General features: G+C 46.8%; 1 protein-coding gene across 1 annotated transcript; it reads left to right on the top strand.

Moving 5' to 3' along the window:
• The first annotated feature begins 456 nt into the window (after nt 1-456).
• On the top strand, nt 457-18,609 carry GPR55 (G protein-coupled receptor 55). The gene is made up of 2 exons (XM_025405073.1): nt 457-513; nt 14,839-18,609. Exon 2 carries the CDS (start codon nt 14,973-14,975, stop codon nt 15,930-15,932), a length of 960 nt encoding a protein of 319 aa, XP_025260858.1. The 5' UTR covers nt 457-513; nt 14,839-14,972; the 3' UTR covers nt 15,933-18,609.
• The last annotated feature ends 1,189 nt before the right edge of the window (nt 18,610-19,798 follow it).

Genomic DNA, 19,798 nt, shown 5'->3' with positions numbered 1-19,798 from the left:
TTTCAAATCCTAAACCCCCGAAGTGCTGGAAGTCATGACGGCCTTTGTCAGGTGCTGAGAGTGGCTGCTCCTGTTGGTGCCCCTGTTAAAGCATCTGCGGTGTGTGAGAGGCTTCCTCTTCCAGAGGCTTCCTCTTCCAGAGGCTTCCCAGGTCTTGACACACGCAGTGTGATTTTTGGCTTTTTGGTTTTTTGTTTTGTTTTTTGGCAGCTGCGGGATGGGCGTGCAGATCTTCTAAGAGGGCAGGAGAGTGTAGACCCTCCTCCTGGAATCTGCTCCCCATGTCCACACTCTAGTTCCATGCAGCCCCTCTGTAGACCCCTGAGCAAGAGCCCCTAGGCCAGACAGGGTGTCACAGGAGCCACTCAGAGCATCTGGTCCCACCCCTTTATTTCACTCACAAGGAAGTTGAGACCCAGAGAGGGGAAGTGACTCTCCCCAGAGCAGGCCGGCAGCCAGGCCTGGAGGAGAAATGACATCTCAGCCCTCTCCGCCACACCGGACCACCAACAGGTAACAGCCTCTGGGCCATTTAGAGAAACTGAGGCATGCAGCCTCTAACCTGACCTTGCTCTTGTGGACTGCAGGTAACTCTCCTAAGATCAGGGGCTCGTGTGGGCCTGGGCTTTGTGCACACCTGCCCCGATGCAGCAAGCAGTCCCAGGTGTCAGGGCAGCGGTGGCCTCCAGGCAGCCTCCGTGACAGTAGCAGTGGCAGGCAGACCTGGTTTGTCCCCGATTACGCGTGACATTTTTCTACGAACCCTCAACTTCCTCCTGATCTGAGTCAGGGTTGCAGCATCATGTCGGGTGGGGAAACCTCCCCACAGGCAGCCTGGGAGCCTTCCCTGGGGTGTGTAGCTCACTTGCCACGGCCCTCCACCAAGCCCGCTGCCCATTCCCCGGAATCTTGTTGGGAAACCACCAAGCGCCAGAGATGACACTGTCTCAGGGATCATCCTGCAGCCCTGAACAAGTGCTTATTGGGGGCCAGAAAGAGCCTAGGAGCCCAGGCTCACCCACTCACCAGCTGCTTAATTTCTCTAGCCTCCATTTACCTCTCTGGGGAATGAGGCAATACACGGTTTCTTCCTCACGGGGAGTAAATGATGGGGAGGGGCGCCCTGGCTGCTATCCTATATTATAGCTGCATTGTTCTCGAACCCTAGCCAAGTGTCTCTTAGAAAGGCTGGGCAGGAAGACACAGCAGCACTTAGAACCCCGAAAATTCTAGATTCTTCCCTGCGAGCGAGAACACAAAGTCAGGACATGTCTGGCTGGCCTGGCCTCACCTGGGCTTTGTGCTGCCCGAGGCGATGGGGATGAGGGGACAGGGCAGAGCAAAGTGCCACGCACAGCTCTGTGGAAGGCAGGGTTTGCCTTTGGTTCTGAGCAGCTGTCCCAGCTCCAAAGGGAGCACCAGTGACTATGGAGCTGCAGCAGACCCGGCCATTTGTTCCGTCATTTCTTCTTCCCCTCTTTCATGCAATAAGACCTTCCCAAGGGCAAACAGTATGTGAGGCTCAGCAATAAAGGTGAAGGGGGCATGGTCCTGGTCCTGGGGTTGCTGCAGGACAGCAGGGACACGCTCCCCCTGGGATACACTGAGGACTCTTCATGGTGCCCACTTAGGACGGCACTGGGAAAACCATATCGGATGACGTGAGTGAATCCGGAAAGTGGGCATTTGAAGGAAGAGGTGGGATTTTTAGCAGTGGAGGAGAGAGTTCAAGGGGAAAGAAGAGCATGAGCATGCAAAGAAGTGAGGAGGGGGCTTGGCAGCTCCTGGATCCCAGATGCTCTTGCTGGTGATGCTGATGGGGGCCAGGGTGAGGGAGGAGGAGAGACTCAGAACATGAGTTCCAGAGGGTCCCTCACGGCCTGTTGGACCTTGGGTAGACTCTTTAGCATCTCTGAGCCTCACTGTCCTTATCTGTAAAATGGGCATAATTAGGGCAGCCTCCCAGGAGTGTCCTGAGTTCCTGTCGTAGAGCACTGAGCACACTGCTGACCACCTCTCATGTCCCCAAGCCGGCCCCTCCACTCTCCCAGCCCCACTCCAACACCCCCGCCCAAGCTTCAGCAACATTCAGGCATTCGGGAGATTGTGGTCATGTGCTCTGTCCCCTCTGTGTCCTGTTCCTTCTTGCATCATGGCCCCCAGACGCCTAGCTCAGGCACAGGTGGATGACTTCATTCACACTATAGTGTTAGTGGTGGATACGCTGTGTATTCTAACTGCGGCATTTTTGGGGGAGCATTCCAGGGCTCCTCAAATCCATCCCTGTGGCTGTGCCAATGCTGATTTTTGAGGCTCTGGCCCTGCCATCTCTGAGGTGGTTCACGCTACAATGCTCTGTGCAGATGACAGCCTGGCACCTGCAGGAAGGGCCACCTTCTCAGCCGCAAACCTCCTTAGGGGGGTGATCTTCTGGTTGCTTGTGTTCTCTGGAAAGTCCAGGCCACCGAAAGAAGAAAGGTAGGTCTGGTGTTTCGAGGGTTTCGAGGCCTCAGCTGTGCAGGCACCTGAGGCTGCCGCAAGTGGGACGCTGGATCCTTGAAGGTGTGGGCAGATGAGGGTACCATGGACCACTGGCAGTTGCGGGAATCCCAGCTGCAGAATGTAGAGAGTCAGCAGTTAAGAGACAGCACAGGCCGGGCGCTCGGGCTCACGCCTGTGATCCCAGCAGTTTGGGAGGCAGAGGTGAGAGGACTGCTTGAGCCCAGAAGTTTGAGACCAGCCTGGGCAACACAGTGAGACCTTGTCTCTACAAAAAATAAAATATTAGGCCACGCGCAGTGGTTCACGCCTGTAATCCCAGCACTTTGGGAGGCAGGTGGATCACCTGAGGTTGGCAGTTCGAGACCAGTCTGACCAACATAGAGAAACCCCGTCTCTACTAAAAATACAAAATTAGCCAGGCCTGGCACATGCCTGTAATCCCAGCTACTCAGGAGCCTGAGGCAGGAGAATCACTTGAACCCAGGAGGCAGAGGCTGCGGTGAGCCAAGATTGCACCACTGCACTCCAGCTTGGGCAACAAGGAGGAAACTTCATCTCAAAAATAAATAAATAAATAAATAAAATAAAAGAAAGAAAGAAAGTAAAAATTAGTTGGGTGTGGTGATGCTGTAGTCCCAGCCACTTGGAGGGCTGAGGTGGGAGGGCTGCTCAAGCCTGGGAAGTTGAGGTTGCAGTGAGCCTTGATTGTGCCACTGCACTCCAGCCTGGGTGACAACGCAAGACCCTAACTCAAACAAACAAGCAAGCAAACAAACAAACGAGCTAGCACAGTGAGGCCAGGGCTCTGGGCTCGGGGCTGAGCAGGACCTTAAGGATGGAAGAAATGAGGTGGAGCCCCCCAAGCAGAGGGAGCCAGGAGGAGAAGTAAGGCCTCTGCGCTCCACCCCAGTCCCTTTCCACACTCGACATACTTTCTCTCCTTTTCACCAAACATTGGAAGACAGCCTTATATTGAAAGAAGAGTCTACTTCAGGGTTAAATATCAACAAACAAAAACACCCTTCAGTAAGACACTGCTGTGTGTATGAATTCTCTCTACAGCACTCTGGATAAGCACCTCACCTTGCCTTTGCTTGCATACCTCTGGTAACAGAGAGTCCACCACATGATGAGGCCGCTTTGCTTTGTCTACTCTCGGACACTCTGGCTGTGAGATAGGTTTGCTTTCTGCAGCATTTGGAACCCATTCCTTTTCTGACCTGTGAAGTCTTATGGTGGAACACGTCACGAGCACTGGAGGATGGATGCCCTTGTGTCTTTCCTTCTAGGGATTAGGAGTATCTCTAGGCCTTTCCGCGTCTTCTCCCATGCTGTGGTTCCCTACCCACTCCGAGTTCAGCCCGTGCGGACAGACAGCCTTGGGTCCCAGGGTGATCAGAGCAGTGCAATGGCCATGGTCACTTCCACTCCACTTCCAGGACCTCTGAGTGTAGCATTGGCTCGCCTCGTTTCTCCCTTTCCTGTTCAAAAGAACACTTAGGAATTCCCACTTTCATTTAAGTGGTGACTGCATTTGTGTTTTGTGTATAAATATTGTTTCTTTCCAATATTTCAGCAACGTACGTCTGATTTTGTCTCTAACTCACACGTTAAGAGGCTATGTAAGAGAATGCATAGAAATGCCTATTAAATATTAATATCATGGCGCTGCAGCTAAGTGTTCAGGACCAACAAACGGCTATTTTCTTTGTGGTCTAAGAATGAGTGTAAAATCGCCATTGCTGTCGAGGACTTGCCTATGCTCGGGAATGGGATAAATTTTGTGAAAGACCCTCTCTATTCTTCTAAAGAGAGCATAGACCCTTGATTTACCATGTACTTCTCCCTGATCTGCCAGTCCACCTTATTAATTGGGTTGTTCAGAGCTCTAATTTCTCTGTCTATTTGATCATGGATATTCTACAGAAGGGGCACTAAGGGCTCCAGCTACACTGTATTTCCATTTTTTTAAAATTTCTTTTGCATTTCCTGCATGGTCCCATTATGTACTTTTTTGCTGTGCTAATTGTAACAGAAATTGAGTGTTTTATGTTTTCATTATTTATTGTAACTTTCACTCTTGTGGAGTCTCCATGTTGCTTTCTCAATTCTTTTTACTAAAAAAAATTACTTTGTCCTATTCCCTTCCTTTCTAGCACAAAATGTGCCTGATAAACCAAAGATTATGCTATCATTTTACTCTGTCTGTGTCTTTTCATTTTCTTGGTGCTTTTCCTTGACCAGAGATGATTGAATTTTGTTTTTTTTTAATTGATGGTTGGTTTTTAATAGATTAATATAGGGAGTATTAATAATTGTTGATAATATTTGCATAAGCCTCTGTGAGGTTGCCCCTCTGTGTTCTATATTGTGATATTACAGTTTTTTCATTTTCGGTTTCTACTGTGAATCTTCTCTTCCTTTTGTCCCGTTAAGAGAAACAAGGTAATTTAACCTAAATATTCAATTTGGAAAATATTTACGTTTTTAACTTCTTGACTCTACTGATAGCTAGCCAAGCTTTGGGGGGATTCTATTTTAAACCTCTTTTCTCATCTTCATCTACTCTTCACTGTGAAGCTGGCTTTTTGTCTCTTTTATGTCGTCTTTTAGTCCTTATGTAATACACATTTTTATGATGTGATGGCTGACCTGTGAACAGAGGAAACTTGTTTTTCAATTTTTTTTTTTTTTTAAATCATGAATCAGGTTCTTGTTGCTGTTCTCCCATCACTTGGGTGGGACTTGCTATCTCACTTGACACTTCCACATCTCTGTCTCACTTCATGCTTCGTTCCCAGCCCCATCTTGAAATGCTCATCTCTGAACCTGAAAGGTCATGCCTTATCAGCTGAGCTTTGGTGAATTCAATGCGTATCTTTTAATTTTGTGTAAACCTTGCACCCTGCCATGCCTCAAACACAAACCCAGACCGCAAGTTGTTTCTCTGATATAGAAGGAAAAAATTGAAAGCTATCCTTACTGGTCTCCTTTTTCCCCACCAAGCATTTTATTTTTATATATATATATATATAATATATAAAAATATATATATATAATCTCAGGTTTTCATATTATCATTAATTAATTAGAAAAACACACCAAAAAGACGAGAGAGATAAAGGCAAAAGATTTAAAAATCACCCACCATCCAACTGCTAGAATGCAACCACTGGATGGGATGTAGAAATCTTTTTTTAGGTTTTTTGTTTGCCCCTCTATGCGTGGGTTTTTGTAATTTTAATCACAGTTGAAATCATTCTGAATGTGTCTAATTCTACAGTTTGTGGGGTTTTTACTGAACATAATCAGCATAAACATAACAGTCAGACAGAAAATTTTTCCATTGAGTAAATTTACCACAGTGAAATTAACCTCTTGTTGGCATTTAAATGTGTATGTATTTTTTACTATTAGAAAAAAATAATGTGGTAATACATTGAGGCGAAGAAGAAGAAGAAAAAAATGCTAAGGTGGACATATTTTTGTACACAATTTTTCTTCTTTCATATAATTTACTTAAGGTGAATTCTCAGAATCACTGGATTAAAGTCATATGATTTTCATGGCTTGTAATAGAAATGATCAGATCCCAAAAGTTGTGTGCTAATTTGTACGCTTACCAGCATATTGGTGACTGGTTTCACAGAACCCTTGCCAAATTATTTGTTAAATTTGATAAGCAAAAATGTTATCTCTTTGTAAATCCTCTTCTGGGAACTGCCTGTGTCATTGGCTTATTCATCTATTGTTGGTCTTGATATTATTCATTTTAGTATTCTCTTCACAGAGAAAGAACGTCATTTATCTAACATTGGTTGTGTTTTGTTTCTTCGAGTATATTATTTGATGTTAAGACTTTTTAGCAAAAAGACATTTTTTTTTGCGCAGTCAAACCTGTCCTGTTTATTTTCTTTTACTTTGATTTTCAGTTATACTAAGTTGACAAAGAGCTTTTTGCCTTAGTGATTTTATAAGTTGTTTATTAAATTTTCATCTAGTTTTTCTACGGTTTGATTGTTTTGAAATGTAATTCCTTAATGAATTTGGAATTTCTTTTGAGATGCCGTTTAAGATGAGACTCTAAGTTGGTTTTACTGCCAAATTGTTAACTGACAGTCTTAACATAATTTCTTAACTAAGCCTTCCCTTTGTATTATTGATTTTTTGGGGGAATGCCTCATTTATTCTTGTTTCTGTTAAATGTGTTAGTGCATAGTCTTGAGATTTCTGGGTGTTAGCAAATGTCTGATTTCAACAAGAATGTCCTTATTATTTTACCATTAAATACAAAGTTGCCATTGGTGTGAGCAATGTACTCTTTGTAAGAAGTACTTCCCTATTCCGTTAGTTAAATAACTCTGACAAACTGTACAATTGGATGACTTTTTATTTTTGCTTTAACGATGTGATACAAGACATTAATTGATTTCCTAACACTGAAACTATCTTATATTTCTATAGTAAATCTGATTTGTCATGATGATTTATAATTTTAATGTACTGAATTCCATCTAGTAATATTTTAATTAGAATGTTTGCATATATATTCATAATTGCATTTTGAGCAAATTTGTCTCTTGTGCTGAGTTTTGATATTTGGATAAGTTAGTTTAATAGAAATTCGTTAATACTATGTTCTGAAATACTTTATGGGGTACAGGGATTATCTGTTGCTTGAAAATTTGAAATAAGCTAGAGCCTATTTTAAGAGTAATTCTTTGATAATATTTTCAGCTTCTTTTATGGATATTGGCCTAGTCAACACTTCTATTTGCTCTTGGGCCAAACTTTGTATAGATAGTGGTAAATTATTATTTTTGCCCCCAAATCAACAACTACATCAAGATTTTTAAACAGATCAACACACAAGTAATAATGCATTTTTTTGCTGTTTTTGCTCTCCTCTCTAACTAAGCTTAATGTCTTCTTTCTTATTTCTAGTTATGACCGTTTGAGTCCTTTCTTCTTGATCATAGTTGTTAGAGATATAGCTTTTGCTTCGTTTATTGCTTCTGCTCCTAAGGAACCACCTATTAAATGTGTCGGTTCTGATATTTTCTCTTTTCTAATTCATTTATTTCTGCTTTTATCTTTACACTTTTTCCTGATTTCCCTAAGACGCTTTTTCCCTAAATGCTCAAGTTAAGTGCTTAATTCATTTATTTAGTTTCCTTAAAGAAAATTAAAGCAGTTAGGGCAATGTATTTATCTCTGAGAATAGTTTTTGGCTGTATCCTGTGATTTTTTTTTTTTTTTAAACAACAAATCCAAAAAGGTCTTGCTATTCTTCCCATGTATTTGGTTTTGTAGTTCTCACTTTATTTTTAAATAGCCATTGTTATTATTATTATTATTATTTTGAGACAGAGTTTATATAAACAGAGTCTTACTTTGTTGCCCAGGCTAGAGTGCAGTGGCATGATCACAGGTCACTGCAGCCTCGACCTCCTGGGCTCAAGCCATCCCCTTGCCTTAACCTCTGCCTCTGAGTAGCTGGGACTATATAGGCACAAGCCACCATACCCAGCTAATTTTTTTTTTTTTTTTTGAGACGGAGTCTCGCTCTGTCACCCAGGCTGGAGTGCAGTCGCGCGATCTCGGCTCACTGCAAGCTCCGCCTCCCGGGTTCACGCCATTCTCCTGCCTCAGCCTCCTGAGTAGCTGGGACTACAGGCGTCTGCCATCACGCCCGGCTAATTTTTTTTTTTTTTTTTTTTTTTTTTTGTATTTTTAGTAGAGACAGGGTTTCACCGTGTTAGCTGGGTTGGTCTCGATCTCCTGGCCTTGTGATCTGCCCAGCTAATTTTTAAAAAAAAATTTTGTAGAGACAGAGGTTTCACTGTGTTGTGAGGTTGATCTCAAACTCCTGGGTTCAAGCAGTCCTCCCTCCTTTGCCTCCCAAAGTGCTGGGATTACAGGCGTGAGCCACTGCACTCGGGCGGGCTGTATTTTTATTTTCTAGGTCTTTGTATGCAGTCAGAGAGTACAGCCAAAATAATTTCTGTATTTTTTTAACGGATGGTTTTGCTCTTTTAAGGTAGATAATTCATTTTTAGCAAGTGTTTTTTGGCTGTTTGAGAAAAAAAATGGATTACCTATTTGTTTAAAACCAAACCCAAGAGTCATTAATTAAACTGTATTAATCATATTATTTATATAATTCTATGTCCTAATTTATATTTGTTCTAATCTACAGTATATGAAAATCTGACACTGCAATTTGTTTTTGCCAATGGCTCCTTGAATTCTAAGAATTGTACCTGATGTACTTTTGTATACCACCATTCGGTGTACAAGATTACTACATTTGCCCTCACAATTGAGTTTTTATTTTATTCTATAAAAGTAAGCTTCTTAATCCTGATGAGCAATTTTGTCCTGCAATTCTACAAGTCTAGTTATGAATATTACCTCCCTGTCTTTCTTTTTGTTTGTATTTGTCTGTTCCATCGTCACAGGACTTTTAGGTGGAACATTTCTGTGTCATTTAAGTGTGCTCTTCCTAAGAGCAAACAGTTATATTTTATTTTTAATTGAGAATATTAGTAAAATTTGATTTTTTTGCACTTATTATTGTAATTTCTATGCTGTTTCTTTTCCTGTTATATTCACTTCTTTGCTATGTAGTCGATTTTGTTTCTTTTCATCTTCTTTAGTAATTTTGAAGGTAGGCATCATATTTTTAATAGTGGTTACTTTAAGGTTCTCAAGAATCTGACACATATTCCTGTAATTATTGAAGTAAAAAAATAAACAGAACAGAAATATTAGCAATAGAGCCTTTTGCTTCACCCCAGGCACTTACTATTACCCTCCATTGTCCCCACCCCTACAACACAAGAACATTCTTCCTGCTTTGTTAATTTATCCACAATATTAAGACTTGTCTCTTTCTAGGGACATGGATCATCTCTTTTTTTTTTCTTAAAGAGAAGGTCTGACTCTGTCACCCAGGCTGGAGTGCAGTGGCATGATCATGGCTCACTGCAGCCTCAAACTCCTGGGCTCGAGCAATCCTCCCACACAGCCACCCAAATGGTTGGGGACCACAGGCACGAGCCACCACGCCCTACTAATTAAGGTGTTTTTTTTTTTTTTTTTTTGTAGAGATGGGGTTTCACTATGTTGCCCAGGTGGGTCTCAAACTCCTGGGCTCAAGCGATCCTCCCACACAGCCTCACAAATAGTTGGGGACCACAGGCACAAGCCACCACACCCTACTAATTTAAAAAAAATTTTTTTTTTTTTTGGAGAGATGAGGTTTCACTATGCTGCCCAGGCTGGTCTCAAACTCCTGGGCTCGAGTGATCCTTCAACCTTGGCCTCCCAAATTGCTGGGATTACAGGTGTGAGTCACTAGTCCAGCCAGATAATCTCTTCTGGTTTTTTTTCTTTTAATTTTAAATCTGTAACTATATTCATCGTACCTTATGTCTCTTTCCACAGTTTCCTGCTTTCAATTCAATGCTCAGTTCCAAGCTTTTCTACCTTGATGTTTTCATCCTTGCACTCTTCTCAGTAATGATCTCTTGGAGGCCTAAAGTTTTGGGGTGATTATTTTTCTAGAGGCCGCATCCACCTGAGACTTGCTTTTTGCATTCTTTATGCAGGAACCCTGTTGGATACGAAATTCTTGCACCCAGATCTTCTCCCTCAAGCCTTTTCTGGTGTTAATTATTTTTTCAGAGATTTCCAAGGAACTTGGTTTGTTTATTCATGGATGTTTGGGAGGCTCTGTCTTGGTGACATTTAAACATGTCAGTGGGACATTCAGAGGTGTCAGCAGGGCCCCTGGGAGTGGCTCTCTCCATAGCTTTTGCATGAAACATGGAGTTTCATCTCCTGTGTTGTCTCATTTACTCCACGGTTCGATTTAGCCCCACCTTTCAGCCACCGTGCTGCTGCTGACTCACAATGGTTTGGGGTCCTTTCACTCCATTCACAGATGCTATTTGCTTGACCCATTACCTTTGCTCACTCAATGCTATTTCCTTCTGGAGGAGGCTGGGACTGCCCCATTCCAGTCCTCCAGGAGGCGAAGGTGCCCACTCATCCCTGCTGCAGATGGTAGAAAGGCAGCACTCCACAGATGGTGCTGCTGGGATGGAAACTGAATGTGTCTCCACTGCTGCCTGTGACACAGATCCCAACATCAATGGCAGCATCGGGATGGCCCCTTGGCAGCTATGCAGGGGTGCTGCTGAGACCTCCCTGGAATTCCAGAGAGCCCACTCCCAGGGTCCCTGACCACAGTCAGTGCAGCTCTGCTGCTTCCGGTCCATGGTGACATTGATGCTGATGCCACTCTCCTTGGGCTGCTCCCAGACAGTGTCTGAGCCCGGCAGAGGCACTAGCCTAGGACGATTTCTGCAGATGTGGGGCTCCTCCAAGAGGCAGCCTTTGCTCAGAGATGCCCCATGGCTTGGCCAAGAAGGGCTGAAATCTGCACTGCTGTCTGAAGTCCTTCCCACCTTGTTCTTCCTTCCCTCTCTCCTTCCACAGAGTCAGACCTGTAGGTGGTCTGAAGGCTCACCCCACCTCCTCCTGCTCCCTCTCCCTGCTATCCTTCACGGACACTTCCCCTGTGCAATCTCTGAGCTGTCTAACACTGTCTTAGCATCTGCTTCTCAGGGGACCTGAAGGGACTCAGCCTCCCACCCAGCCAACTATAGTACCATTGCTTGATTGGGGTGGACCCCTGGGTTGGCCAGAACAGGAGCTGCTAATGGTATGGCCCCATACCACAGGTCAAATGGTGCTAGTTGCTGTTCCCCTGCCCCGTTCCCCTCCCCCACCCACAAGTAGACTGGTTTTTATTAGCAAACTTCTTTGAGAAGGATGACTGTTTCATCTCTTGCTGCAGTTTGGAGTGCGTTGATGCCTTTTTATCTTACTTCAGTGAAGCTCCTGATTTTTTTGAAAAAGATTCAAAAAGATGGTTTCCTTGGACTTTCAGAAGGAATTCAGATTAATTTTTCAGATTCTCTTCTCACTCTGCCATTAGCTAGCAGTATTTTTTCAACCTAATTTCTTCTTGCCAGCCCATAGAGTGCCTTCTCTGGCTTCAAAGACTACCCTCTGAGAAGCTTCCATTTGAAGTCTGTCAGTAATTCAAATGTGACCTTTAGAATAATCCTACTGGGGAATACTGATGGCCAAATTGTATCTATGAATATACCTGCTACTGTCAATGGAGACTCATCCCAGCATCCAAGGTTGTGTGCTTTCTGTCAGACCACTTTCCTCCTGTTGTTATTCATTTGTTCCCCCAATTCAACCACACATTGCGTCTGGGTTTGGGTTGAACTTTGAGCATCACTGATTTTTTTTCTTGGCCACCTTGAACCACCAGCAATATGCTGGACTCACCCATGGAGTCGGCTGGTAACAGTTGACAGTAAGGGCCTCTGAGTGTTGAGTTTTTGTCATTGGTGGCTGCTTTTTCTTAATTGGTTACTGTGACCCAGACAAAGACAGATGTCCTCAGTTCCTTTTTCAAAATCTTATTGGGTATCTTTACACATAAACTTATATTCACTCTTATTTTTGCGGTTCTTGGTTTTCTGCTGTTTCTGGTCTTGAAGGCGACTTCTCCAAGCCAATTCCATCTTCCTCTTTGGTGTTGCAACATTTCATATTTAGATCCGAACTGGGCTTTGACCTGCTTTTCTCATCATTTTTGAAATTTACCTTGTGAGTTCCAAGCTATTCTAGTAATTTTGTGAGCTAGGCCTGTGGCCATTTCAGCATGTTTAGTGAGGAGGTGGCCAGCACAGCTTGCAGATTCTGAGCATCCAGAGTAGGACCAGTGACTACTGCACACCCCCAGGGGGCACCATCCCCACAGACCACAGGACACCAAGGCTTTGAATAAGAGGAAGTACATTTTCCTAGATCTCTCTTTACATAAATCTGTGAGAAAAGTTAACATATCGGAAACCACAGAATCTTTAGAGCCACCAAATCAAGTAATGCATGTTAAATGTTTTGTGCATAGTGCTCAGTGGATGATATATATGTACCTATAAGTATCTATCTATATATATCGGTTTTCTTTTTCATTAGGGATCAGAGAGGGCTTGGGAATGGTATTACAGATAAGATCTTAAAAAATACGCCAATTTTTTCCTCCCACAGGCCCCCAGTAGTGATGAAAACCAATAGTAGAATGAGAATTCGGTTAGCAATAGCAGCACAGCAAAGAAATAAGTCACAGGAATGCTTATTGTGGAATTCGTTGTTTCCTGGTAAAACACTAGAAACCTAAATGTTTATGAATAGGCTACTGACTAAATGAGTTTTTGTATACCTACATAATGGAAGGCAAACAAGCCATTCATATATGCTGATATAGACCAACATCCAAGAAACATTGTTGACTGAAAAAGCAAGGGACAGAAGCTGTATGTATATTATTTCCAAATTTTAAAGAAGTCATACACGTATATGTATGCATGCATGTATTTGCATATATGCATCTACTTAGAAAATGTCTGGGAGGAGTATGCAAGAAGCTGTAAGCCATGCTGCCTTCAGAAAGGACAGTTGAGGCCTTAGGGTACGATGGAGGCCGACTTCCCTATGCATGTTCTTTTGTTCTGTTTGAATATCTTATTGAGTGCATGGGATACTTTAAAAATTAGTAACAAGCTATGAAAAATAATAACAGAAGCTTTAATTAATAACAGAAGTTTTAGGAACAGGTGCGGGGCCTCCCGCCTGTAATCCCAGCACTTTGGGAGGCCGAGGTGGGAGGATCACCTGAGGTCAGGAGTTCGAGACCAGCCTAGTCAACATGGTGAAACCTCATCTCTACTGAAAATACAAAAAATTAGCCGGGCATGGTGGAGCGTGGTGGCGCAGGCCTGTAATCCCAGCTATGAAGGAGACTGAGGCAGGAGAATCACTTGAACTTAGGAGACAGAGGTTGCAGTGAGCCAAGATCGTGCCACTGCACTCCAGCCTGGGCGACAGAGGGAGACTCCATCTCAAAAAAAAAAAATAAAATAATAATGGCTGCAGTGGTCACTAGTTTAGGATTCTCTGGTGGGAGTCCATGCTGATGTCTCCTGCCTGGTACATCAGTATCTTGGGATCTTAGCCCCTGCTGGTCAGGAAGTCATGGAAGGTGAGAGAAGCACAGGAAGGCAGGTCTCACGGCACGACCCGGCTACACTTGCTCACCCAGCTGCTTGCTGCCGAAGCGGTTAAGGAAGACGCCAGGCATGAATGTCCTTTCCATGCCATGCCCCAGTGCTCTAGTGAATGTGGCACGTTCCATATCTAAGGCCAGTCCAAGTCGAGTACACCAGCAGCGTGGCCTCACTTGTGGGGAGAGGGAAGAGTGGGTGAGAAAGGAGGGAGTGGGGAGGTGGGCACAGGTGGGCTAGTGGGGAGAGGGTAGAAGTTGGGTCATATTTGAGTCATCTTTCAACCAGCCTGGTTCTGGACGCCTGGGTTGAACACTTGGTTTTGTCCTGCTCTAGAGCTACATACCTTAATAAAGAACCCCACAATGGCACTCACCCCCTCACCCCAAATTGGCCAGGTTTGGACCACACCCCTGTGCAACCACACCTATAGCCTTGGTCCTCCTGTCCCTGAGGCCACTTCTAATTTTCTGCCTGACTAAAGGCCTTTCCTCGCCCTGTGGAGACCTCAGGGCCCCACTCCATTCCCTCTGGGAATGCCCTTTCTCCCACATCTTTCCATTTTCTGTCTGGTTTTCCCTTTGGGGAACAAGAGGCTGCAGCAGCTGCAGACCTTATATCTTGGCAAATATGAATCCCTGACAAGGGACTCCAACCCTCTGCCTGGAAACCCAAGCAAAAGTTGTGTTGCTTATCATGTTCTTGGAGAGTCAAATGTCTGTCCCTGAGCCAATGAACTAACCAACTACTGTGTCCAGAGGAATGCAATGCTCTGGTGCCAGTCATCCCTGGTTGCACGTTAACTGTGTCCAACCATCAGGAAAGTGGGTCGGGGGAGGACAAAGGGGATAAGAGGAGCTGAATCCTGGAAACAGCATTTGAATCCCTGGTCCAGTTGCTCCTGAAGTCAGCCCTACCCTAGTTTCCATATTTTCCATGATGTGAAACTCTCTCTTTGCTTCAGCCTGTTTGGGTCTGGGTATGTGCTGTTACTTCTTTCAACAAAAGGAGTTCTGATTTAAAAGATAGATGTCCATGCACAGCAGGGTTCTATATTTGTCAAAGAAAAATGTGTGTATGGTAGAAAGAGAGTGAGAAAGCGAGTCTGGAGTGATATACACAAAAAGTAACATGTGCATCTGGGCAGCAGGATTAAAGGTAATTTTTCTTTTCTGTATTCTAGTTGTGATTCAGTGGGCACGAATTGCTGTATGATGCTGGGGAGGTGTTTGTGATTCTTGACAAAGTCATTTGAATCTATCACTTCAAGAGAGTGAAAGGAGCCCCGTCTGATCTGTTGGTGTTGTAGGAAGAAACATGAGTCAGCCAAACACCAGTGGTGACTGCCTGTTTGATGGCGTCAATGAGCTGATGAAAAGCCTACAGTTTGCAGTCCACATCCCCACCTTCGTCCTGGGCCTGATCCTCAACCTGCTGGCCATCCATGGCTTCAGCACCTTCCTTAAGAACAGGTGGCCCGATTACGCTGCCACCTCCATCTACATGATCAACCTGGCGGTCTTTGACCTGCTGCTGGTGCTCTCTCTCCCATTCAAGATGTCCCTGTCCCAGGTACAGTCCCCCTACCCGTCCCTGTGCACCCTGGTGGAGTGCCTTTACTTCGTCAGCATGTACGGAAGCGTCTTCACCATCTGCTTCATCAGCATGGACCGGTTCTTGGCCATCCGGTACCCACTCCTGGTCAACCACCTCCGGTCCCCCAGGAAGATCTTTGGGATCTGCTGCACCATCTGGGTCCTGGTGTGGACTGGGAGCATCCCTATCTATAGTTTCCATGGGAAAGTGGAAAAGTACATGTGCTTCCACAACATGTCTGACGATACCTGGAGTGCCAAGGTCTTCTTCCCGCTGGAGGTGTTTGGCTTCCTCCTTCCCATGGGCATCATGGGCTTCTGCTCCTCCAGGAGCATCCACATCCTGCTTGGCCGCCGAGACCACACCCAGGACTGGGTGCAGCAGAGAGCCTGCATCTACAGCATCGCAGTCAGCCTAGCTGTCTTCGTGGTCTCCTTCCTCCCAGTCCACCTGGGGTTCTTCCTGCAGTTCCTGGTGAGAAATGGCTTTATCGTAGAGTGCAGAGCCAAGCAGAGCATCAGCTTCTTCTTGCAATTGTCCATGTGTTTCTCCAACGTCAACTGCTGCCTGGATGTTTTCTGCTACTACTTTGTCATCAAAGAATTCCGCATGAACATCAAGGCCCACCGGCCTTCCAGGGTCCAGCTGGTCCTGCAGGACACCACGATCTCTCGGGGCTAACAGAAGGACATCCTGTTCAGGGGAAGGAAGCCCTGGCCCTGAATTCTAGTAACGGATATTGCGTTCCAGGGTTTCGATGTGGAGGGATGATCCACGCCATCTTTACTGATGTGCTTCCCTTTGATGCCCATTGAGTGCCAGCTTTGCTCATTGTACCCCAAAGACCTTTTTTCCAGTGCCCAGACAGCTCCACATATACCACCCAGTGTTCAGGGATCTCTGAAGAACCCACAAACCAGGTCAATTACTGATTTCTAAGTCCAAAAACTATACGGCACAAGAATTGAGAAAGAGAATGAGACCATGTGAACAAGGCTGTTTCCAACTCTCCCCATTTTCCTGTTCCACTGGGAGGTTCTGGAAAGAAAGAGAGAGAAAGGGAGAGGACAGAGGACGTAGAGGAGGGAGCCAAGAGAGTCAGTTATGGGGGAGAGTGTCTTGGGCAGAGGTGGGGAGGTAGGGATGAATGAAGCCCCTTTTTAGTTTGGGTGTCCCAGGACGGAGCAGACTTGCATTTTCCAGTCCCTTCTGGAGCTGTGTTGCCAAAAGCCTCACTGAGATGACAGCAAGTGAGAGTGGTGTTGGGGCTGGGCAAGTATGCATGGATCACCCCATGCTTCCAGTGGGCCTCAGAAAGGTGAAGGAAGCCAGCCACACCTTTCTGTGCCCATGAGAAGACTGCAGAATGACTGAGTGGGGGTGTTGATGACATCCAAGAGCCATGAGGGGAGGGAAGAGGACACTCCTGGGGAAGGAAGAAGACAGGCCCAGGGCTGGAAGCACACAGCCCCTCCCCCACTACCATCAGGGTGTCCACAGCAGGGAGTGTTGGTGCTGGCCCCGGGCGAGGAGAGGCAGTGGGAGATGGCCTGGGAGAGGGGAGACTCCTGACCTGCTTTCTATCTTGAACAGACTGGGAAGCTGCTCATTCCATGTAGCTTGCTTGAAAACAACGGCAAAGAATCAGGCCTGCCTTGGTTCCACCATAGGAGGGTGGAGGAGGTGCTGTCTTACTCACCTGCATCCTGGCTGGGCAGTTGGCACTGCCCATGGAACCGTTCCTCCCTGGCAGTTGGGAGGGAGAAGATGAGGCAGCCAGGCACAAGGGTGTGGCCTTGAGAAAGAAGGCAAGGCGGGGGGTCCCTGCAGGTCCCAGGAAACTGTAAACAATTGAGTCATTCCTGGATGGCTTCTCGAAGAATCTGGAGGAGTGCAAGTGACAGCGGAAGCCTCCCAGTGACTCAGCTGCTCCGGAGAGTGAAATGATGAGAAGGATCCACTGTGGGGTGGTTTTGCATGACAGAGCGAGTGGGGTGAGGAGTAACTGATGAGACTTCATGTGAGCAAGGTCTTTAGGAGGAAAAGCAACTGCGGTCTACTTGTAGGATCTGGGCTCAGTGGGGGCGGAAGGGCTTGGGAGGGGTGGCGGCCTGAGGGGAAGAAGAGAGGCATTTGGATAAACCAGGACCTGTGGGGAGGAGGAGGAAGAGGAGGAGGAAAAGGAGGGGAAGCTGAGCATCGGCCCTAGGCTTGAAGCCTGCAGGGAGTGCTGGATAGGTGGGGAACCTGGCCGAGCTGCTTCCTGCCTGAGAGCCTTTCCTGGCTGGCCTAAGAGCCATGGACAGGCAGGAGTTGCCTTCTCAGGAGCAGCCCCCACTGTTGCTGTGCTCAGGTGGCACTCTGTACACCTCCTCCTAGGTGGATGGAGGGAAGGGTGAGGAAGAGAGCGTCAATGAAGGGGTGGAAGTGGATGTGGAGGAGTGACCAGACCAGACCAGACGAGAGGAATCAGAGGCTCAGGCCCCCTGGGCTGGGCCTCTAGGAACCACAGCCACAGAGTCAGGCTCTGCAGACCCAGAGGTAAGGCTGCCTGACTGCCCCAAGACCCAGACACACTCCTCTCCTTGCCTGCAGGCTGCCCTGTCCCATGGCTACCGTAGACAGAGACACCACCCATGATACTCTAAGGAAGCCAGACTTTTGCATGCAACAGGGCATTTGGGACTCGTTCGGGTCAGAGTCCATGGGTGGTGGAATTAGGGACAACCCTCCTCCCACTTCTTTCTCTGCACGAGGAGTTGGGAGCCTGCCTGGTGGAGCTGAGTGATGCCCTTCATGTGCACTTGGGTCTACCAATGTGCTTAGGGCCAGATGGGCTTCCTAAGAGACAGGGGTGGGTGGACCTGACCTCCTATCATCCCCAGCAATGTTCAAACATAAAATCTTATCTACGTGCAGCGTGACTCTGTCCAGGTGACAGAAAGGGCTCCAGACTGCTGAGAGGAACTGACCATGTAGGGAGGGACGGGGAGGGGGCCAGGACCCATGAGGTGCATGACTGTAAGAGGTAGGTCCTCCGAGGGTATCAGCAGTCTCAGTGTGATGTGACAACTGGGACCCGTGGGTGGGCCCTGAGGACCCCTGACCCGTCCCAAAACACTGTGGGAAGAAGGGCCTCTTCTCCATGGGGACCCGTGTCTGTGGGAGCGGGCACAGGTCCATGCTGCAGGCCACTATGGCTGCTCAGCAGGAGGGCCAAGAGTTTGGACCCACATGGCTGCAACCCAAGTTGGCCCATAATCAGCAGTGGGGCCCAGCGGCACAGGAGGGGTGGAGGGTTAGCACTGGAAAAAAAGACTTGATTAATCTGATTCGCTAAATAAATAGATTCATGTGATGCCATGTGACCTTGTCTTGGACTAAGCTTACTGGGCCCGGAGAAGAGCAGGCCCCAGATGGCCCCTGCCAGGTCACCCAACAATGTTGGTCTCTTCAGCAGCCACCTGGCCACCAAGTGTGAGGCTGCAGGGAGTGGCCCTCCCTGCTCAGGAGCGCAGCTGGGCCTGCCCAGGTGACCAGGGGCCAGATCCTTTGGGGTCTAGTTGCCACTCCCCCACATCCACATGGGTGCTTGGTTCTCTGTGGTAGCAGCCAGGCTGCACAGACCCCACATACCCAGCTGCAGTCGACCCCACCCTGTCCCTGCCACCTTGTCCCACCACCACCTTGTCACACTGCCACGGTGACACTGCAGCTGCTTCCACAGGCCCTGGCTCCTCTGCATACACGGGGGTGGAGGGCCCAGTACAAGAGACCTGCTGACCAACTGAGGGGCTGAAGATACAGGGCCAGTGTCTACAGGTCTTCCACGGTGGCCCTTCCCTCCCTTCTCTGACCTTCTATGGTGGGAATCCGACTTTCCCACGGTGGATTCTCCTAGGTTCTTCTCTGCACTTCGCAATGAATTTTGCTAGCCTGTGGAGAGCTCCCGGAAGCTGTGAACTGCTAGGCTCTGGCCTGGGCCACTCTGTTCTCAGGTCCCCACAATCCTGAGCACAGCTGATCACGACCTGGGTGCTAAGGGCCAAGGGGGACATCTTTGCTCCATCTAACCATCTCCTACTAATCTAGGAGCCACCCCCCATGTAGGCCATGTCCCCTTGGGGGTAGTGACCACCTCCTCTTGGCCCCCAGGGAGGATTTGACTCAGAGAATGTCAGCTCACAAGGTGCATTTGTCAACTATATTCCTCTTGAGTTACCTCTCCGGGGACCCTCAGAAGCTGAAAGTCATGATACTGATACTATGTAACTGCCACAGGATACTAAAGACGTCTGGAAGCGTAAGATAACACCCTTGTAGCAAGTGATCACAAAGGGATGGAGATTGCAAAGGTGCTTGAAATGACTGAGGCCTGGTAACAGTTGCAGAGATTCCTAGAGCTTAAAAAGGATTCGGTTAATAGACCAGTGCGGAAAGAAATTGGGCCCAGCCACTGTGTGGGTGTGAGGAGAGGCTGGCGTGCAGAACAGTCAAGAGGTAAGGGTGGGGACATCCCCTAAGGAGGAGGAGCTGTGTGGGGACAC

Source organism: Theropithecus gelada, chromosome 12 (genome assembly GCF_003255815.1).
Source record: "Theropithecus gelada isolate Dixy chromosome 12, Tgel_1.0, whole genome shotgun sequence".
Lineage (NCBI taxonomy): Eukaryota > Metazoa > Chordata > Mammalia > Primates > Cercopithecidae > Theropithecus > Theropithecus gelada.
Note: the sequence above shows the minus strand (reverse complement) of the source record. Positions and strands in the feature narration are given on the sequence as shown.